This window comes from Manacus vitellinus, unplaced genomic scaffold (assembly GCF_001715985.3).
Source record: "Manacus vitellinus isolate BGI_N305 unplaced genomic scaffold, ASM171598v3 scaffold_59_pilon, whole genome shotgun sequence".
NCBI lineage: Eukaryota > Metazoa > Chordata > Aves > Passeriformes > Pipridae > Manacus > Manacus vitellinus.
The window spans coordinates 2,521,355-2,540,485 of record NW_021940681.1 but is presented as its reverse complement, the minus strand read 5'-3'; the positions used below and the strand labels follow the sequence as shown (position 1 = coordinate 2,540,485).

General features: G+C 48.2%; 1 protein-coding gene across 2 annotated transcripts; it reads left to right on the top strand.

Moving 5' to 3' along the window:
• The first annotated feature begins 795 nt into the window (after nucleotides 1–795).
• Nucleotides 796–17,362, top strand: RNH1 (ribonuclease/angiogenin inhibitor 1). 2 transcript variants are annotated; one of them, XM_018082076.1, is made up of 11 exons: nucleotides 796–822; nucleotides 3,534–3,627; nucleotides 7,032–7,137; nucleotides 8,780–8,950; nucleotides 11,508–11,678; nucleotides 12,331–12,501; nucleotides 13,295–13,465; nucleotides 13,959–14,129; nucleotides 15,064–15,234; nucleotides 16,458–16,628; nucleotides 17,036–17,362. In XM_018082076.1, exons 1-11 carry the CDS (start codon nucleotides 811–813, stop codon nucleotides 17,121–17,123), a joined length of 1,497 nt encoding a protein of 498 aa, XP_017937565.1. In that variant the 5' UTR covers nucleotides 796–810; the 3' UTR covers nucleotides 17,124–17,362. The 2 variants fall into 2 exon arrangements, with proteins under 2 accessions (XP_017937565.1, XP_008918182.1); XM_008919934.2 differs by lacking the exons at nucleotides 796–822; nucleotides 3,534–3,627 and adding an exon at nucleotides 5,344–5,389.
• The last annotated feature ends 1,769 nt before the right edge of the window (nucleotides 17,363–19,131 follow it).

The window sequence follows — 19,131 nt, the reverse complement described above, 5'->3', positions numbered from 1 at the left end:
TGAGTGTATGGTTGTTGGGATTTTTTTTAGCTTGAAGATTTCATCCTTGCCTTTTAAACTCAGGCTTCTGAGTTCCATACAAACTCAGGAAATAACTAGCTGTCACTACAGTGGTCTTTAAAGCTTCAGAAAAGATTTGAGTCTTCTTATGCAGCAGGATTTAACAGGAAAGTGAAATCCATTGCAGTCTCCTATTTCATCAGCTGCTACACAGCTGGCATGAAGACACTGTGTTGTGAAGTACATTTGTGTCTGGTCTGGTCCTGTCATTTTCCCCTCTAGCTTTGGCCTCACCTCAACCCTCAACTCCTTCAGTATCTTGGTGACCACGGGCAACCTCGGGGTGATGGAAAACCACTGGACCGTAAGTCTGGTCAAACTGATGTTGCATCGCCCTCTGCAGACGGGCAGGCAACGACTGCCACAGGCTGAGGCAGAAGACACAGAAAAGCAGGGATGTGAGAAAAATTCCTCTGACCGTACTTTTTCTGCAGATCAATGCAGTCCAGTGGTTGATGAACAAATCTGGAAAGCTCCATTTTCTTGGTGCTCCATTTTCACTGGACCCACGGTGAAAGACTGTATCCAGACGGATAAAATATGACACATAGAGTCACAGCATTATTTCATTATAATGCTCCCCACTCCCCCCAAAAAACAAAACCAGCATGAAATGGAGAGACCAGCTTTTCTTTTACAAGAACAAGCCGACCACATCAGAACAGCAAAAATTTCCTCCCTAATGGTTTTCTTGTGGGAATCTATAATGAGCTGCCACAGTATGGAACATCCATATGCGTGCATGCACGCATGCGAGTCAGGGTGAGCATTTGTCTGTATTTACTGAGGAACCCAAAGCTTGCTCAGCCACCTCATAGCTCCCAGCCTATTGCTACCAGCATCTGTTTATTGACCTCTTTTTTTTTTTTTTTTTTTTTTTTTTTTTTTTGGCTCCTGAGACATCAGTTGAGCCACAGTGTCAGGTTCTCTGGCTCCACAGATGCTTTGTTCCCCAGTGCTTAATCAGCCCTCTGGCTCTTCAGGAATGACTCAGGTTTTGCATTTCTTTACCCTACAAAGCCTTACTTCAAGTTCACACGCAAGCTCAAGGAACAAATGGCTCCCAGCAACAGATCAAGAAGGAGTTAGAACAAGCCTCTCAGAGCAACAAATGGAACTGGGTGTACGCTTATAACTCGCTGTTTTGATCACCATGGCTGAATTTATGGAATGAATTTGCTTGTAAGGATGGCATAGTCAAGTTAGCAAAAGATCTGCAACTACTCTTAACAATTTTATTGTTTTTAATTACTATTAAATATATGCACAGAGGCATCTTGAGAGCAGAGAGAATGGAACAGGAAACTGCTAGAGGGGAAAAGGCAAAGCTTTCAGCTTACACTAATGGTCTTAATTTAAGTATCCTTTTGTAAGTTTGCTCTAGGGTTATGTGTGTAAATTTAGTTTTAAAAGTAAAGTCATCTTAAATGCAGAGATACATTTCGACTTCCTCAGATCCCACAGCACAAGATCTACACTTCATGGGTCCATGGCAGCCATGCACAAAAGCAGTAGGGACCAGATGGACCAACGTAAGGGGAGCACCTAAATAAAGGGGAGATAAATTTGAGTGAACTCAAAATGGACATGGACAAATGGTGATAAAGAAGGAAACACAGGGCAGATGTCCCCATCAGACTCCTCAAGGAGCCAGACCCGAGTCTGTAGAAACAATCAAATGGACATACCTTCCATGCCAGGAGTCTTCCACTGTTTCTACAGCAAGACACACGCATGTATTTCTCACTACTGTTTGCTGTTGGCTTTCTTAGCCCCATTTTGCATCGTTTCCTCTGGACTTGTGTGTACGTCAGTGAGTAGGACAGCCTGGTCCTGCTTGCTAGGGGGAGGGCAATAGATTTGTCCCAAGATGCCTCTTGTTGTCCCCACAGCGAGGGCAGCCAAAGGGATGACACAGAGATAAAAGCTGATAACATTTTGGCATGGCTATTTGGCTTGTAAATCTAATATTCCACAAGCACAGATCAGTGTGTATTGGGTGCTTTGTCCAGGGCAGGAGGTCTACAGGAGGTCCACGTGATGTAAACGTCTCTGAAACCTCTAACAAACACTGGACTTCGTCCTTTAGAGAATCCTGGCGTGTGCAGTGGAGCAAGAATCAACAGTAGAGAGATGCCAGCAGGGGCAAGATAGGAAATGAGACCTTTGCTGTTTGGCTGAATGACAGGCATCTGATTTCAAAATGCCTGATGGGCCAGGGGATGGTGCAACCTCTTGCCAGTGTTCATTCTTCCTAACACTGGTGGTCTTCCTGGGAGCATCATGCCAACACAGAAGGGTGGAGACACCCTTCACCAGCCACAGCACTCATCCATCTGCCTGCCAGGGAGCATCCTAACAAGCAGAACTCAAAAGCTTGTGCCATCCCCAACCTTGTGCCATCCCCAGATTTTTGCCTGTGGTTCAGTAGATTTCAGGTCAGACCTGAAACAGGCACAAGGACTGTTCTAGCAAACTCTTTGTGTGGACAGTCCAGTGTCTCCTGGGAGGGAATGGGAAAGAGGTGCACTCTCTAGCATTTAGCTCTCTTCTGGGCACTAAGGAAGGTGGGGTTTAGCTCGTTGAGCTCTTCTGGTGGTCGGTTCCCGTCTCCTCCAGAGGAAGGATAATAAAGGTAACTGCAGGGAAAACCTCTAGTGCTTCACCTGGGGCTCAGCAAAGGCTCTGTTTCCCAGGTTGCAGTGCCATCTCCTCTGTCAGCATCAACAGTTGCAGGAGGGAAAAAATGCAGCTGGCCCTCTGCCTCTGGCTCATTCGCAGGCTATTGAAACATTAATTCATCTTTGGACCATAAAGGATGGGGAAAGAAAGCAGGTTAGTTCAACCTGCAATTAGCATGTGATGCAGCTTGAGTGATGGCAGGGTATTCCTTGGGGAGCAGAAGACCCTGTGGGAATTTGGGAGGAGGAGGTGGAGGAATGGGTTCATGCTTGCTGCTGAGAGGCAGCAGTTTTAGGGAGGCACGACCAGGGCTGTTCCCAAGGGACCCTTCCAGGCAGTGTGAGCATCCAGCTTGTGCAGAAGCAGGGGGCTGCCTGTGCCCTAGGCCCTGCTGGGAGGTAGGATGGATGACCCCTAGGTGAGGTGACAGGTAAGCAGTAATGTGCTCAGCATCACTCCTTGGCCAGGTGGGGCAGGGCTTGCCTGGGGAATGGAGAAACTATGCAATCTCCAGCATCTCTATCCACACTTTAACAGTGTGGTGGCCTCATTTTCGGATGGATCCTTCAATGGCAACCACTTCCTTGCTCTGGGCTAAACCATGTCGAGTGGCTACATGATCCAGTGTCAGAAGTTAAAGCCACCTCTGTCCTTATCACGCTTAGTGCGATGGTTGCATCGTCACTAAGCCAGACACAATCGCAAGAGTGCTTGCTCCTTGAGCCCCTGAAAAGCTGCCACGGGAGGAAAAAAAGCGTCACAGCCCAAAACTGCTTTCCTCCCTCTAGCAGGCACCATGTGTACGACAGCAGAGGTTGCGTGGTAACGGCAGCAGGGAGGCGCCAGCTCTGCCTTCCTCGCTCCCCGGACGGCACCGAGAGCAAGGTACGTATCAGCGGCAAAATCAGACTCTGAAACTCCCTGAACTTTCCCTTCTGCTTACCGGGGGGCAACACGGAACCGTTTTAAAGCCGTCCTTTGTAGGCGGCAGCTGGTTGTGCTTAGCTGAACTGTTGTGTGAGCCAGGGGGACGGGAACAGGGTGTTTGTAGGAAGAAAAAACTCGGGGAGATGCTGAGATTTTGGGGGTGAGGGAGGGAGGGAGGCAAGTCACTATGTTGCCTAGAGCCTCTCGGCACTTCAAAACCTTTCTTTGCTCTGTCTCGTGAAAATCTGAATGAGCTTTTACTGGGGCTAAAAGTACTGGGAAACAAAAGGGAGACAGGGAGTTGCCGGCAGCCGGAGGAGGAAGCGAGCCGAGTGATGACGAATGCCTTCCAGCCCTGGCCAAGCGCTGGCACCCTTGCCCCGCCGCGGGATGTGCGGGAGAGCCGCTGGTCACTGGGGTCGGGGGGAAATCTAGGGAGGGGACAGTCTCGGCAGCGGCCGAAGTGTGGCGTGCCCATCCTCCATCGCTGTCACGGCTTCGTTCCAAACAGCTTAGAGAGAGGCCTTTGTGCCAGCGAGGTGCAGCTCGTCTGCTCGGCAACATGTTGCGCTAACGAGGGAGACAGAGAGAAAAGATGCGTCATGGGTAGGACCGGTGACAGGGATGGAGAGCGGGGACATCCCAGGCCCTCCAAGCTGGGCCCCCGTGCACAAGCTGTCTGGCAAGGTGGAAGGCAGGGACCACAGAGGAATGGATGTTTTTGTTGTTCCCAGTTCAAACAGTTCCCGGTTTCGATCTCCCTGGGGAAGTACAAGGCGGGGTCCTGTTTCCCCCAGCCAAGACCCCGCCATGGTGCCTCTCCTCTGGGTGATGGATCCCCATTGTCCTCCAGGTCTCAGCATGGGTTATAGGTTGCCCTCCGAGTCAGCTGGGACACCACCTCACTTTTACTCTCATCCTTTGTGCATCCCCTAATTATAGGGATTTCTCCTGCTCCTGTTCTCCTGTCTTGTATCCCAGTGCTCCTGCTCCGGGTGGGGGTGGGGAGATTGGGGTGGATGGGAAACAGGGGCAACAGGGGATGGGAGTAGAAGGAAAGGGAGGAAAAGAAAAGGAAAATAGGTAAGTTGGTGAGAAGAGGGGAAAGAGAGAAGAAATGGGGTAAGAGGTGGGATAGCAGAAAAAGGAGAACAGAATTGTGGAAAAGGAACAAAAGAGGGAAAGGGAAAAGAAGGGAGAAGGAGGAAAAGAAAGAGAGAAGTGAGGAGAATACAGGAAAAAGAGGGAAGGAAGGGAGGAAGGAAGGGAGGGAGGGAGAAGATGGGGAAAAGAGGGGGGAAGGGAAGAAAAAGAGGGAAGGGGGAAGCACAGGAAAGAGAAGAAAGTGAAAGGTGAGAACGGAAAAAGGAAAAAGAAGGATGTGAGGAAAACAGGAAAAAAGAGGGAAGGAAGAAGACATGAAGGAAAAATATAAAGGAGAGTGGAAGGGGGAAAGAAAGGAGGGAAAAGGGGAAAAGAAGTGGGGAAAAGGGAGGGAGAGGGAAGCAGGCAGAAGTCAGGAAAACATTAAGAAAGGGAAACACAAAAAAGGGGAAAGAGAGGAGAAACGGGAAAAAAAGGGAGAGACAGAGGAAAAGGGCGTAAAAGGGAAAAAAGGAAAAAAAAGGGGAGGGAGGAGGGACAAATCCTGCCCCTCCCCGCTGCGCTACCAGGCGGAGCCGGGAGGAGCCGGCGGCAGCTGCGCGGTGGCGGCGCGGCGGTAGGAGCTGGGGGAGCAGGGCAGGGGGGGCTGGGGCGGAGGGACGGAGAGCGGGAGGAAGGAAGGAAGGAAGGAAGGGAGGAAGGGAGGAAGGAAGGGAGGAAGGAAGGGAGGATGGTTGCGGGAGTTGAGCGCTGCCCGCGGTGCGGGAGCTGTCGGGAGGCGGCGGAGCTGCGGGCACAGGGGCCGGGCAGGGGCAGCAGCGATGGCGGGCGTGCCCGCGGGGCAGCGCCGGGCCGGGGCTCGGGGCCCCGGAACGGGATCCCCCCTCGGCTCGCAGGGAGGTGGCAGAGCTCGAGGGGGTCGGGGGAAAACCTTTTGTCGATCCGGGTTTAGGGGAAAACCAGGCAAATGCCGGGGAGGGCTCTGAGTGTCCCCTGGCGTGTCGCCGCCGGCGGGGGTTGCTCCGACCCGCATCACCCCGTGACACGTGGGCTGTGGTGCCATCCCACGGAGGCCGTGGGCCGGCATTCCCGGCAGCGCCCGCGTTGGGAAGGGCAGAGGCCGAGCACGTCCGTGAGCTCGTGATCCCGCTGGCGCCGTGTCCCGGGTCCCGCCGTGATTCCCGAGCGCAGCCCCGCGGTCGGACGCGTCTCCTCCTCACGTGGGTGAGGGGTTTGTTGCGGACGAGACCTTACGTGAGCTCTGACGCCGAGCTCGCCTCCGAGAAAAGCGAGTTTGGCATACCCGCGATGCTGTGGCAGCAGGAGGTGATGGGAGGGAAAGCGGTGGTTAACTGCAGTTCGCATTCCGATGTGATAGCTCAGGGGATTATTTCTTTTACAAACGCCCTGTAGTCTGAGTCATGTTGGCCAAACCAGGGGACCAACGCTGCATTTTGTCACCTACTGCAGCGCAGCTTCTAATCCCATCCGCTGCAAACTAAGCCTGGAGCTCAGCTACTGGCCTTGTCGTGGTTTTGTGCACATTTATCTGGAGCTGCTCTGCAAGGGGCAGTGTTTACATCAGTTCAGAAATGCAGGTTGACTGCAGAGCAAAAAAATTCCCGCTTACCAGCTTCTGGTACTTGACTTGCACCACCAGAGCAACCTTTCAAACCTTGGAATCAAGGCATGAAGGAACGCTTTTCCCATTCACCGAGGTTCCACTCCTCACATACAGACATATGACTCACAGGATTTTTAATTTGAGCCCAGGCAGTTCTCATGTTCATTTTTCTCACTGACCCTAATTCTCTCAAAATTATCCCAGTTTTAATTATAGCTTGAGGTTCCACAGTTGGTCGGTGCGCCACGCTGGTAGAGCTTGGCATCTGTGTGGCTCAGCAGTGCAATAGTGAGTAACACCAGGGCCTCTGAAAAGCTCGTTCTGGTTAAGCTCCCTTGGAGAGGGAAGGGAAGCTTCCTAGTTTCACACAAGCAGCTTTCAGATAACCGGCTGTTGCCATATCTCTCCAGGATTCCTATTTCCCTCATGGAGAACGGCCTTGACAAGCCCCAAACAATACCATTCCAACTCTGCTGGCTTATAGTGGTGCTTGCAGCAGAGTAGTGTTGGAAAAATATTATCTGTCCCCTTTGCACAATGTGACTCATAGCTGAGAGCTGAGGGGGTTGGAGAATGTTGTTGCTTCTCAGTCAATTAGAAAAAAAAGGTGGTTTTGTTTTGTTTTAATTTTCAGGTCTTATCTCAACTGTCAAAATGGAACTTGACATCCAGTGTGAGGAGATGAGCCCATCCAGATGGGCTGAACTTCTGACTACAATGAAATCCTGCAAAACCATCAGGTAGTAACCAGTTGTGTATCATCTCTTCTAAGAACTGTTGCAATTCTCTCCTGTGCTCTTCACCTTCAGAACTGTTTGACATAGGACTTAGAAATTGATCAGCAACAGTATTGATTCTACCTATTTTTATCCAGAAAGTTAAATTAATTTAAAGTTTTTCAACAACAGATAAACATTGTTTGGTATGAAGCAATGTTGCCCTGATTCCGTGGTGTGCCATAGAGCTCAGCTAGGTGATGTGATTATCTAATATTTGACCACCATTTTGGTTATTCTGCTTTTCTCCCTCAGGAAAGGGAAGACATCACCCTGTGCTCATTAGGTTGCACATTCTTTGGGCTGCAGCTTAGATGCTGTCTTAACTTTTGCTTAATAGTCACACACAAGCCACCTGCCATCGGCTTTTAATTCTTCACTTGACCTTCAGAAGTACCAACCTCCTTTGTTGAGCAGACAGCATGAGGGAACCCTCTCCTGGGGTGTAAAGTGTAGGACAGGGCCCAGAAGAGTTGCTCCTGCAGTCTTTTGCCTCTGCTGGTTGGGAATTCACACCCCACAGGCTGGTATCATCCTGCTCAGGCTGGAGAGGATGGGCCGCATCATGCCAGCAATGCCTCGGAGGACATCAGCCAGGCTGAAGGTGGCTTGCTTTTGTTTTGCAAAAGAGCTTTTGCAGGCAAGCTTCATGGGCCTGGCCTTGACTTCCCGAGGCCTGCCCTGGGTGGCAGAAGGCAGTGGGATGGTTGTCTCCTGGGCAGAGGGTGGGCTGCTCCAGATGTAGTGGATGAGAGTGGCTGCAGCATGGATTGTTCATCAGTATTGAACACAGTCTCATTGGGAATCAAGTCTTCTTGCCAGAGGGGCAGAAGGAGAAACCTAGTGGACCCTCAGTTTTCATGCTGTTGTCCAAGAAAAGTGACCAGGCAACTTTTGGCAATCCTGACTGTGGCTGGGGCTGTAGGGTTCTTCATGACACCTTCCTTTTCCCCCATGTCTTTTCTGCCTCCCTCTATGGCTCTCTGCCTGTCCTGGGCTCCTGATCCTTTCCTTGGCTCTCCTTTCAATTCAGTTAACCCACATCAATTTAGCAACAACGAGAAAAATGCTGATGTCCAGTGGGAGAAGCTGCTGCCATACTGCAAACTCACCGTTTGTGTGCCGAGATTCACGGTGGAGGGGAGATGGTGCAAACCAGCATGACTCACCTACAGGAGACCAAACTGCTTGTGGGTGTCTCTGGGGCTGGCTGAAGATCCAGCTTGGCTGTTCTCAGTGCAGAACCAGTCTGACAGCCTGTGAGCTGCCTCTGGTTAGACTCAGATGGCAGGCAGTTTGCCACTATGACTGTTTAAATGAAGGGGCATCCTACAGCTGAAGGGGAATGATTTGTGCCCTCCTCTGTGCAGCACAGAGGAGGAGTGAGGCTTGGGGAACTGCCACCCAGCCCATCCTGTACTGCAGCCCTGCAGAGCACATCTTGTTTTGGGCCATGCAACGCTCAACAGGTCACACATACTTATGGAGGCATCCCAGGAACTGCAGAGGACTAAATTGCCCACTTTGCTTTAAAAGGGAATGCTCCAGCCAGGGAGAACAGAGCAGCTCTGGGGACTAAAATGCTCCTTCTCTCTGTGTCTTTCAGGTTGGATGACTGCAATCTCTCCAGCAGTAACTGTGAGGATCTCTCTTCCATCATCAATACAAATCCATCCCTCACAGAGCTGAAGCTGAACAACAATGAACTGGGAGATGCAGGTGTTGAATACCTGTGTAAAGGGTTGCTGATGCCAAGCTGTAGCCTACAGAAGTTATGGTAAAGCCCCATGTTGTCTTGCTCTAACATGCTGTCGTGAATGAGTGTTTTAAGGTCACTTGAATCACTGGCAAAGGTATTGGCAAAAGCAGGTTTAACATAAAAGTGAAAGCACAAGAAAGTTCACTGGCAAGGTTCACTCTACTACTTACTAGATGGTTAAAGCACAAAGAGAAAAAGCAAACAAAAAGCTAAAATAAATCTAAACCAAATGTCAACCCAAAAATTATCTTCATGGAGGCTGGGGTGGGAGGAAGGATAATGGTATGGATAAAAAGGAATAAAGACTTTCCTGTTGAGTCTCAAGGTTCAGAGTAAACACCCTTGCTAACCTGAGCCCCAAACTTGACCAACAGTTTAGGCCTAAAGGTTTTAACATCACTTAAACTTAACAGCATTTAAGCGATAGTTTAAATTAAACAATTTAACAAAGTATTCATTTAGAATTTACTATAGCACAACAGTTAAATCAGGCCTAACCTACAAATCTAAAGTACTTAAGAATCTAGCAGAGCAACAATCATAGTACATTTGCTGTAGCATATTGACACCTGCACACACACAGACCTAAATAAGTAGGTCTGTCTCATGAGAGAGTGGGCTTTAGTCGTAATAATTTTTCATCCTGGTCGGTAATTTTCTTTGAAACTTTGATAAGGAAAACGTTATTCCACTTGGGTTATTCTTCAGGCAAGAAAAATAAGTTTCTAAGGCTGTTCATTAAAAAAACAGGAGCTCATTAGACAGCGTTAGTTCCTGGGAACAGACAGTGAGCTTTTTTGTAAGTTTAAGGGGACCTTAGCCCTATTTGTCAAGGCCGAGGCCCAAGGGAAGGGAGGGAATGCACCACTACATGTGCTTGCAGGCAGCTACAGGTGAAGTCATGAGGCAAACTCGTATGTGGTGGTATTAAGAGCCGTGACAATCCATTTCAGCCATTACCATGGTCAGATGGCTGGAAAACCCCAGCAGTTTGTATGTAAGTGGTATATTCATTGGAATAGTCCAGATCATCAGCCTCTCTTCATTTTCCAGCACAGAGGGAAGGACAGGTAGGGTTTTCTCAGCCACGCAAAGGCTTTCTGGGGACTTTCTTTAGAAGAGGTGCTAGGTCTTTCCACAGTCTAGGCAGCTGAATTATCTGTTTAGGCCAGCTTAAACAGAAGGATGACCACAAAGGGCCCCCACTCTGCCATTAGCACATACTTGACATTGTCACAAATGCATTTTTCAAAGGGCTCTTCTGCCAGTATTAAGCATGGTATTCAACATGTGGTCTGGTTTGCTTTCTCCTTTCTCTGGGAGCCAAGCAAAAGGGTGTTCTTATGAGCCTTGGTCTTTCAAGAGCTGTCAGCCTTTCTGCATTCTACCAGACTGGCTCAGTCTCAAGCCTTGTCTTCTCAGCTGGGCAGAGCCAGCTTGGTTTGGGACAGCATGTTTTATAGAGGCACCCCGCCACATTATAGCATTAGTGGGCTTCCATCAGCAACCCTGCTGCAGGAGCTTTAGTCAGAGCCAATGGCTGCTGCCCCTGCTCCTCAGAAGCCCTCAAAGAGATGGTTTCTCTGTCCAGCATCTCTTCTTCAGGATACTGGAGTCCTCCAGCTTGTGAAGGGGGTCTAGGACACTACCTTGTAAAAATCATTTGCCTTTTAAACCAGATATGCCTGCTTCAAAGTCTCTGTGTCCCCTGCAATGAGGACTCACAGACAAATAGAGGGAAAGTTGACTGTGAAGCTAATCAAATTGCAACTCTCTGATGGGCCTTCAAGAAATAACTGTGGTACTCTGTACTGGAAGACTTAAGTAATTTTTCAGAGAGTTTGTCCTAGGCTTCACACTTCTCCAGATGTTCAAGTAACAGCCTGGATTAGGCTTTCTCAGTTCTGTAGAAATATAATTGTCCATTTTTGAGGTTCTAGTGAGAGCAAACAAACCCAAGTCAAACTTAGTACCTCCATTCATGACCTCTCTCCGTTGCCACAAAGTCCTGTCCAATAACTATATAAACATCCCATAGCAATACTAGCACAGTTCCTGTGCTACTTCTCCAAGCCTGAGTGCTGAAGGATCAACTTTGTAGACCCTTCTTAGAGTACACCAATAAACATCTAAATGATATCCATGGATTTAAGCCAAGTAGGATGAAATTTTAACTTCTAGCTACTCTGGGTCATATTTCTAGGGGGGGGCAAGAAATCATAAGATGCCACTGCTTTATCTCTGGGATCAGCCTCGTGATAATTAAAATACTTCTATAAAGCAGTTGTGGTGCTACTTCATGTAGGGTGGATCCTTATTTATTCTGCTGGAGGTGCTGCATGAGCAATTATGCTGAAGGAAGCATGGGAGCTATTGTTCGTGGTACAGATATAATACTGAGAGAATATTTTAACATGTGTAAAACAGCAGCACTAACCAGGATATATCATTTCCTAGAGGGTTAGTGCCATGGTGTCCTTTCCAAGCTCAAACCTTGGCAGATACACCTCGCTGAGAAGAGCCTCTGTAATTCTGGGGGTGCATTTCCCTCACCCTGGTTGCCTCTCTCCTTCAGGCTGCAAAACTGCAATCTGACAAGTGCCAGCTGTGAGACCCTGCGGTCTGTCCTCAGTGCACAGCCATCCCTGACAGAGCTGCACGTGGGTGACAACAGGCTGGGAACTGCTGGAGTGAAGGTGCTGTGTCAAGGGATGATGAACCCCAGCTGTAAGCTGCAGAAGCTGCAGTAAGTAGTCACTGGGATTTTTTGGTCATCAGACAGGTCGTGCTTGTCTTTCCCTTGAGAGAAGGAGGAGTTTTGTTCCCAGATGTGGATTTCTTCTTGTTTTACCTGAAATTGTGTCACACTTATTCACACCAGTGGGTGTCGTGGGTTTGTAAGACTTGGGTGTCTGTTCCCATAGGCTTTGTTTAGGCCTCCTGGCAGCAGTGGCTGTAAATGCAGGACCTCTTAGACGTCCAGGAGACATCAGATTCTGCTGCCCTTGGTCTTTGTTTTATGACTGAGCGGGACCTTGGTCTATTTGCAGCCCCCATCTCGGGCTGTGAGATGGTGTTGCAATGTAGAGCTCAGCCATGTGCTCCAGGGCAGCCTGTGCAGTGGTTTAATGGAGGATTAGTGTAAAAATGGGTGGGTAATTAGTCTTGCTGGGGTCCCCTAGGATCTGGTTTAAGAATCAATGCTTCCCGCAATGAGCAGAGAGATGCTGTTAAAAACTCTTATGTTGTCTCTGTCTTTATGCATTGCCTGGTCTCAACTCATGTTGGCATCTTTTCTGCCCTGGCTAACACACACTTTGCCCACAGCTGATTTTTGCAGGTTGTGAGACATGGTAAAGACAGTTGGTTTTTTGCCTGGATTTCTTTTCTTCTTGCAGGCTGGAATATTGTGAACTCACAGCTGATATTGTGGAAGCTCTCAATGCTGCTCTGCAAAGCAAGCCCACCCTGAAGGAACTCAGCCTGAGCAACAACACTCTGGGAGATACAGCTGTAAAGCAGCTGTGCCGGGGACTGGTGGAGGCAAGCTGCAACCTAGAGTTACTACAGTAAGGAAGAGCTGGACATCTCTAATTTCAACCAGTCCTGCTGCTAGTCATACCATCCATAAGACAGAAAAAATTATTGCCAGGAATGCTTGAAATTTAGGCCAGATTTTTTGCAGGCTCAGATTTATGTAACAGGAGGCTGTACACAAATGAGTGTACAGCTTTCAGTTTTGGAAATTTTGGTACCACAGGTTAAACCAGCACTTACCAGGGGGGACTGCTCGCCAGTGTCTCAGAGCAGAGGAACAAGTACCCTCAGTGGCTTCAGTTCTTAACTTTGAATTACTAGCCAGCTGAGCATACTTATTAGAGCCCTTTTTTGCTACAAAACAGAGGTGCTGGACTTGGCCTTGTATCTGGGGTAAAGCCCTTGAAGGGCTTTAGGGTAGAAGCACAATTCATTTTATATTGCCCCTGTGGCTCAGCAGGGGTTGGCTCAGCGGGGACTCACTTTATGATACAGCCAAAAGTTCCTCTTAAAAGGGATAATCAATATTAAGTGGGAGTTTGGCAAGAATGATCCTTGCTTTAATGGTTATAAATGGGTAGGTCAGAGTAAAAATGCCCTGCAGCCTCATGAAATGCAGGAGCAGTGTGTTGCCTCACCCAGAGCCCATCTAGGGCACCTGTATCATCTCTGAGCCTTGCAGGATCTAGCAATGCCCAGCTGGGCTGTACTGGTTTGCAGCAAGGAAGCAGCACATAGACCCTTCTCAGTCTGAACTGGGCATGTTGGAGTGTATCTAATACAGCAGGTCTGGAGCAGTAACTCCAACTGTGCTTTTTCATGCAGCCTGGAGAACTGTGGCATAACCAGCGACAGCTGTCGGGATATTAGCATTGTTCTCAGTAACAAGTCATCACTGATGGATCTCTCTGTGGGGGATAACAAGATCGGGGACTCCGGACTGGCTCTGCTTTGCCAAGGACTGATGCATCCTAACTGCAAAATCCAGAAGCTGTGGTAAGGGTGGAAAGAGGTTTCTTAAATCCCTTGTGCAGCCCCCAAGCTTTCAAGGTTGTGCTGCTGGTTCGCTCCTAAGTGGAAAGCGTCTGTTACCCCTCTGGCCCAGTGAAAAAAGAATGTCTCAGCTGCAGATTAGTTCCTTCTCAAAACTGGTGGAGGACACCATGAGCAAGCAGAGCCACGCTGAAATCACTTGGATCAGATTCTGGGAAGAGTGCGAATGGAAGTTTGCGGTGGCATTGTCTTGGTTTCCTGTTATCTACTAGAACTGCATGTTCCTTTTTTTCTGCGTGTGTGTTAAAAACAGAGCTTTTGCTGCAACAATTGGAAAGTAAGGAGAAAGCTGTGTGATACGATGCATGAATGGGTTTTGTAAAGGATAGAAGAAAATGAGATGATGTAACCAGAAATTCAGAATACTAAAATAGGATTCTGTTTTCTGATCTAAGTCATTCTTGGGAGAAAATAATGGGTTTTTTCTTCCCTGCAGGTTATGGGACTGTGATCTCACAAGTGCTAGCTGTAAAGATCTCTCCAGACTCATCAGTACAAAAGAGACCCTCACAGAGATCAGTCTAATAGACAATAACCTGAGAGACTCAGGGATGGAAATGCTGTGTCAGGCGCTCAAGGATCCCAAATCTAAACTTCAGGAGCTATGGTGAGCTGCTGTCAAGTTTCACGTATCCACTGCCTTCTTTGAAGGCTTCACTGAAGAAAGATGTAAGTGAAGTAGTGCCCACCAGATTGATGCTCAGTTGCAATGGTTGTATAAACAATTTGTGCTGGTTGTTAATGAAAGGATTTATGGAGTTGAAGAGGGTTTTTATAGACTTACAAACTTAAAAGGTATTTGTATTTCTAAACTTGTAGACACTTTGAAGATCTGCCCCATAGTCCTGTTAATAGGAGACCAAACATCACTTGTAGAGCTTCTAATATATTTTATCGTGCAACAAATGTCAGCTGAGAGACTTTTGAAATTTGAAAGGCCTCATGTAATAGCAAATTGAGTGCTGTGATCAGATATCTCAGGTTCTGCACTGGATCTGATCTCTCTCACTGATCAGCGAAAAGAAGCTGTAGTGACATAAACAGTTCTCAGCATCCTATCCTGCTGACTGTGTTACCCTTTAGTCTGGGACAGTCTGGTGGCCAGGAGAGGAAATTTGTTCTTTCACTCAGAAACTGAACAAGCAACACTTGAACTTTTCTACTTTGCAAATTCAGCTCCTGCCCCAGTTGGGTTCTTGCCCTGCACTGGAGGCTTGGAAGTCAACCTCAGGAGTGCATGGTGGAGCCAGGAGTGACTGTTAGAGCAGTGTGCTTCATTTCTGATTGTCCCTGTGCTTGATGGGCAGGTGCCTTTCGTAAGTGCACACTCTGAGACAGACAGCCCACATATAAGAGTGGGAGAGGTGCTGCTTAGAAAGAACGGAGCAGATGGGGGTTGAGGGGAGTACAGTGATTATGGGAAAGCTCTGGTTTCTCTGTTCCCACTGCCTGGGCTCCTGATAAGCAAATGTAGAGAAGCAAACGGTGCCTGATACTCTCTAGATCTCCCACCTAGATCTCATGTCACTTTTGCCTTGCAGGGTTAGGGAGTGCGGGCTCACGACTGCTTGCTGCAAGGTTGTCAGCTCTGCTCTCAGCACCAACAAGCACTTGAAAGTACTGCACATGGGTGAGAACAAGTTGGGAGATGCAGGTGTTGAACTCCTCTGTGAAGGGCTGCTGCACCCCAACTGCAACATCCAGTCCTTATGGTAAGGTGCAGAAGTCATCTCTCTTGCTGCATTACCCTTCCAAGACTGTGCAGAGAGAGAGAGACAGCAATAGATGTTAGTGTGGTATTTTTTTGTTTTGTTCATTATGAAACAATTCGCGCCACAAGCTGATGTTTAAGTAGTCCAGGAGCAAGTCAGTGGAAGCCACACCTTCTTCTATGTATTCTGTCACTCACGATCTCGAAAGTACAGGCTGGCACCTGTGTGACAGTGCATTCGTAGCTGTCCACAGGTGCTGTCCCAGGTGCAGAACTGAAAGTTCACAGCACAGTGTACCTGGGACAAAGAGTGGGGAGGCTGGAGTGATCTTGCTTTGTTGTGGGAGCCATGCACTGTAGAGCTTCTGGTGCCCTTCTCTAAACTCACGTGCAGGGCCTCTCTCAGGTGGGACACTGAGATGGAGAAACTGCTGGTCGAGGTGTCATGTGCTTATTCTCATGCCTGCCAGTCTCAGTGCAAAGCCTGCCTGGATTCACCTGTTGCCCCTTATTCCCATAGTCCCTATGGGTGCAAATACAAGTACTGACCCAGCCTCACTGGTAGGAGTAGGAGGCCATCTGGAGCATCACCTCCAGCCCTGTGGTGGGCTTTGCCTTCTCCATCTGCCTGTCCCTTCCCAGGTGGGCACTGAGCTCTGGACTGTGTAATGCTCAGGGCACCTCAGTGCTTTCTCCATGCCTCTGGACAGGAGCCGGAGCTGTGCTCCGATGCCTGAGTCTTACAGTGAGTGAGTTGAGCCAAAGGGTCATGGGAGGCATAAGTAAGACTAGAAGTCTCTTCCAGAAAGATGTGTTTGCTGACCAGTTAAAGCTTCTCAACTGAGAGGTCTCAATTGCCCTTTTTGGAGAGATTGTTGCAGGTCTCAAATAGCACTCACATAGTACTAAATTTTAGAGATGATTTATGATCACTTTAAACCAAAAACATGTATCCTGGTGTTGAAGTTGGGAATATCTTCTATGGGTTCCTTCTACCCCTGTAGCCACACATTATTAAGCTTTAGGGAGGACTTCTAGGTGTTCAGCAGTCACCATGAGGGTGGTTGTCTCTGTGCTGAGACCGCGGGCCAGCCCCTGCTGATATCTGAGAGCTGTCACCTTCACAGAGATTGCTGCTCCGTGCTAGGATGTCTGTGTCTGCTGTCTGAGGGTGGGCTGGTGGTCCCTGGAGCCCTGGCTCACTGCAGTGTCCTCTCCCTGCAGGCTGGGTAACTGTGATCTGACGGCAGCCTGCTGTGCCACCCTCTCCACCGTCATGACCACCAAGCAGTGCCTTACCGAGCTGGACCTGAGCTACAACCCTCTGGAAGACGAAGGCATCAGGAAGATCTGTGAAGCCTTGAGGAATCCCAGCTGCAACGTGCAGCAGTTAATGTGAGAGATGTTTGTGGCCCTGTTGTGTTCCCCCTGGCAGGTGGTGAACTCAGAGAGCTGGGAGGCTGTGGGGAGGGGGCCGCAAGCACCGGCTCTCTGGGAATTGCACCTGAGGGCAACTAGTGACCGGGGGGGATTCAAATGCTGTCTGCATGTCCAAGTGACATGACCACAGTGCCTTGATCTGTTTTGGTCCACAGGGCCAAAGAACAAGGAGAAGGTGATGCTGGTGAGGGAGTAATAGGGCTCTGGATTGTAAAGCATGTTTTGGCTGTTGGGCCGGACTCAAACCTAGATGGGGCCCTTCCTGTTATATGATCTTCCCATACTGGCCATCTGTGCATCGTTCTCTTTCTTTAACAGGAGGATGCTCACTAAACTTTGCTTGCCTTTTTGTTTTGGTGTAGTTTGTATGACATCTTGTGGAGTGCTGAAGTGGATGATGAACTGAGAGCCTTGGAAGACTCCAAGCCTGAAGTGAAGATCATTTCATGAGTGGTGACTGCCTGCAAAACAACGTCAAAGCAACATCCTCTCCTTATTTTGAACTTTCCATACGTGAAGCTAATTAACTTAATAGAGAATTTTCTTGTACCGAAACCATTTTTGGATTCCCTGAGTGGGTGTCTGGGGAGCTGATTGATCTCCTGTGCATCTCTGGATGTACTAACTCTGAGGCTCATGAAAGCTGCAGCATCACTATCCTTGAAATAAACAATTACTGTCTTATAGAAGTGGGTCTCTAGCCTTTAGGAGCTCTTTAATCCTATAATCCCTTCTAATGAATTAGTTGGGCTTTAAAGAGAGCTCCTTTCCCAAGGCAAGAGAACTATGCACTGTATTGTTACTGCATGTTGCTTTTGATAGGTCTCTGGGGGAGGCTCTCAAAAAACCGAAATGTTTTTTAATCTAAAATGGAGTATCTCCCCTGTCTTTCCCTGAAAGAGTTATTGGAAAAGCAGTGGTGGCCAAGGCACTAGAGAAAAAAAGAAATGAGCAGCTGTTCAGCTGTGTAATGTCAAAACTGGTGTCCTTTGAAAAGTGATTTTCCTACAAAAGATGCTGTGTGCATTCCTGCTAGTATGGGAAATTATTAAATGATTGATGTGTTTGCTCTGGCAAAGAGTGGTTCTACAGGAACTTTATACTTAATTTTTCTACTTATAAAAATAAAATATATCTGTATATTTCTCCTTTAAGACCAATCTAATCTCTTCTGAATTACAAGCTTGTTTTACTTGTTTGGTTTTGGTAACTCTTTAACTGAAATATATCAGAGATCTTAGTTAAGGTAGACAACAAGCCTAGAAGACATTCCAGTTTTCAGGGAATGCTGACTGGCTTTTCATGCCCAGTCAGAGTTTTAATAAACCCTGTTCCAAGGGTAAATGCATCTGTTGCATGCCTAAAACACAAAAGAATGAACACAGCTTTAAAAATGAAGAAGGAGAACCTGGCATTGCCCTGGGGTGGCCTTGCAGGAAGAATGCCAAAAAAATCCCATTCCCCAACATCTCTTTCTGGAGTGGTCACTTGGTGTTTCATTCACTTGCAAGTCCTGCATGGGCACCCAGGTTCATAGAATATGCTGAGTTGGAAGGGACCCATCAGGATCATCGAGTCCAACTCTTAGCCCTGTGCAGGATACCCCAAGAATCACACCATGTGCCTGAGAGCATCCTCTGGGCTTTGGCTTCTGATACTCATCTATTGATCATGTAGAGGCTGTAGCTGGCTTTTTTTTGACCTAAAATACTTGAGCATTGTTTCTACAATAGCCTTCACAAACCTCAAATGGTGCCTGTGAAACAGTTTAATTGTGTCTTCAGGCAGGTATGAAGGACAGGATTTGTCTTTTCCTCAAGGCATGTCTCTTGATGCTGCCCAAAATGCTAAAAAACCACTCCTTTTTGCTTTGGTCTTCCCCATCAATAAAAACTTACCCATTCTAAGGAGCTCATTAATAGCCTTTTCAGTTCATGGTCTCTCCTGGACTTGGCATGCACAGAATTCATTTCAAGCTGGGGGAGAAGATAGGGCTGCTGAGGGGAAAGAGAAAACTAGGGGGAGCCAGGAAAATTAAGCATCTGCTTGGTTGTAAAGACAACTCTCTAAAAAGACACAGCAAATATTAGAAACAGATTTCTGAGAGTACTTGGTATGGTGGATAGAAAAGGATGTCTGAGAGGGAAGCAGAAGTGCTCCTGGGCTGCTCCCGAAGCAGTTTGTGGTCTGGCAGATTGAAGGTGAGGTGGTTTGCAGGCATATCCTCCCTTGGCCCCATCCAGTGTGCAGGATGGGCTAAGGACTGCATCATCCAAAGTCAAACCCTAGCTAAACTACCCCACAGCCAGTACTCGTGACTCGCAGGACACGCTCCCTGCAGTGTCCCCTGTGCTGGCTACCCAGGGGGGGCACTCTACCCTCACACTGCAGCACAGGGCACCATTGTGCTGCTGTCCTCTGCTGAAAGGCCTGGAAAGTGCCTCCTTCCTCCACTGTG

Excerpts from the sequence above, each read along its gene's own strand:
- RNH1 (XM_018082076.1), top strand. Across the intron at positions 8,951-11,507 it reads TGTAGCCTACAGAAGTTATG|GCTGCAAAACTGCAATCTGA; the intron begins GTAAAGCCCCAT and ends TCTCTCCTTCAG. Across the intron at positions 13,466-13,958 it reads TGCAAAATCCAGAAGCTGTG|GTTATGGGACTGTGATCTCA; the intron begins GTAAGGGTGGAA and ends TCTTCCCTGCAG.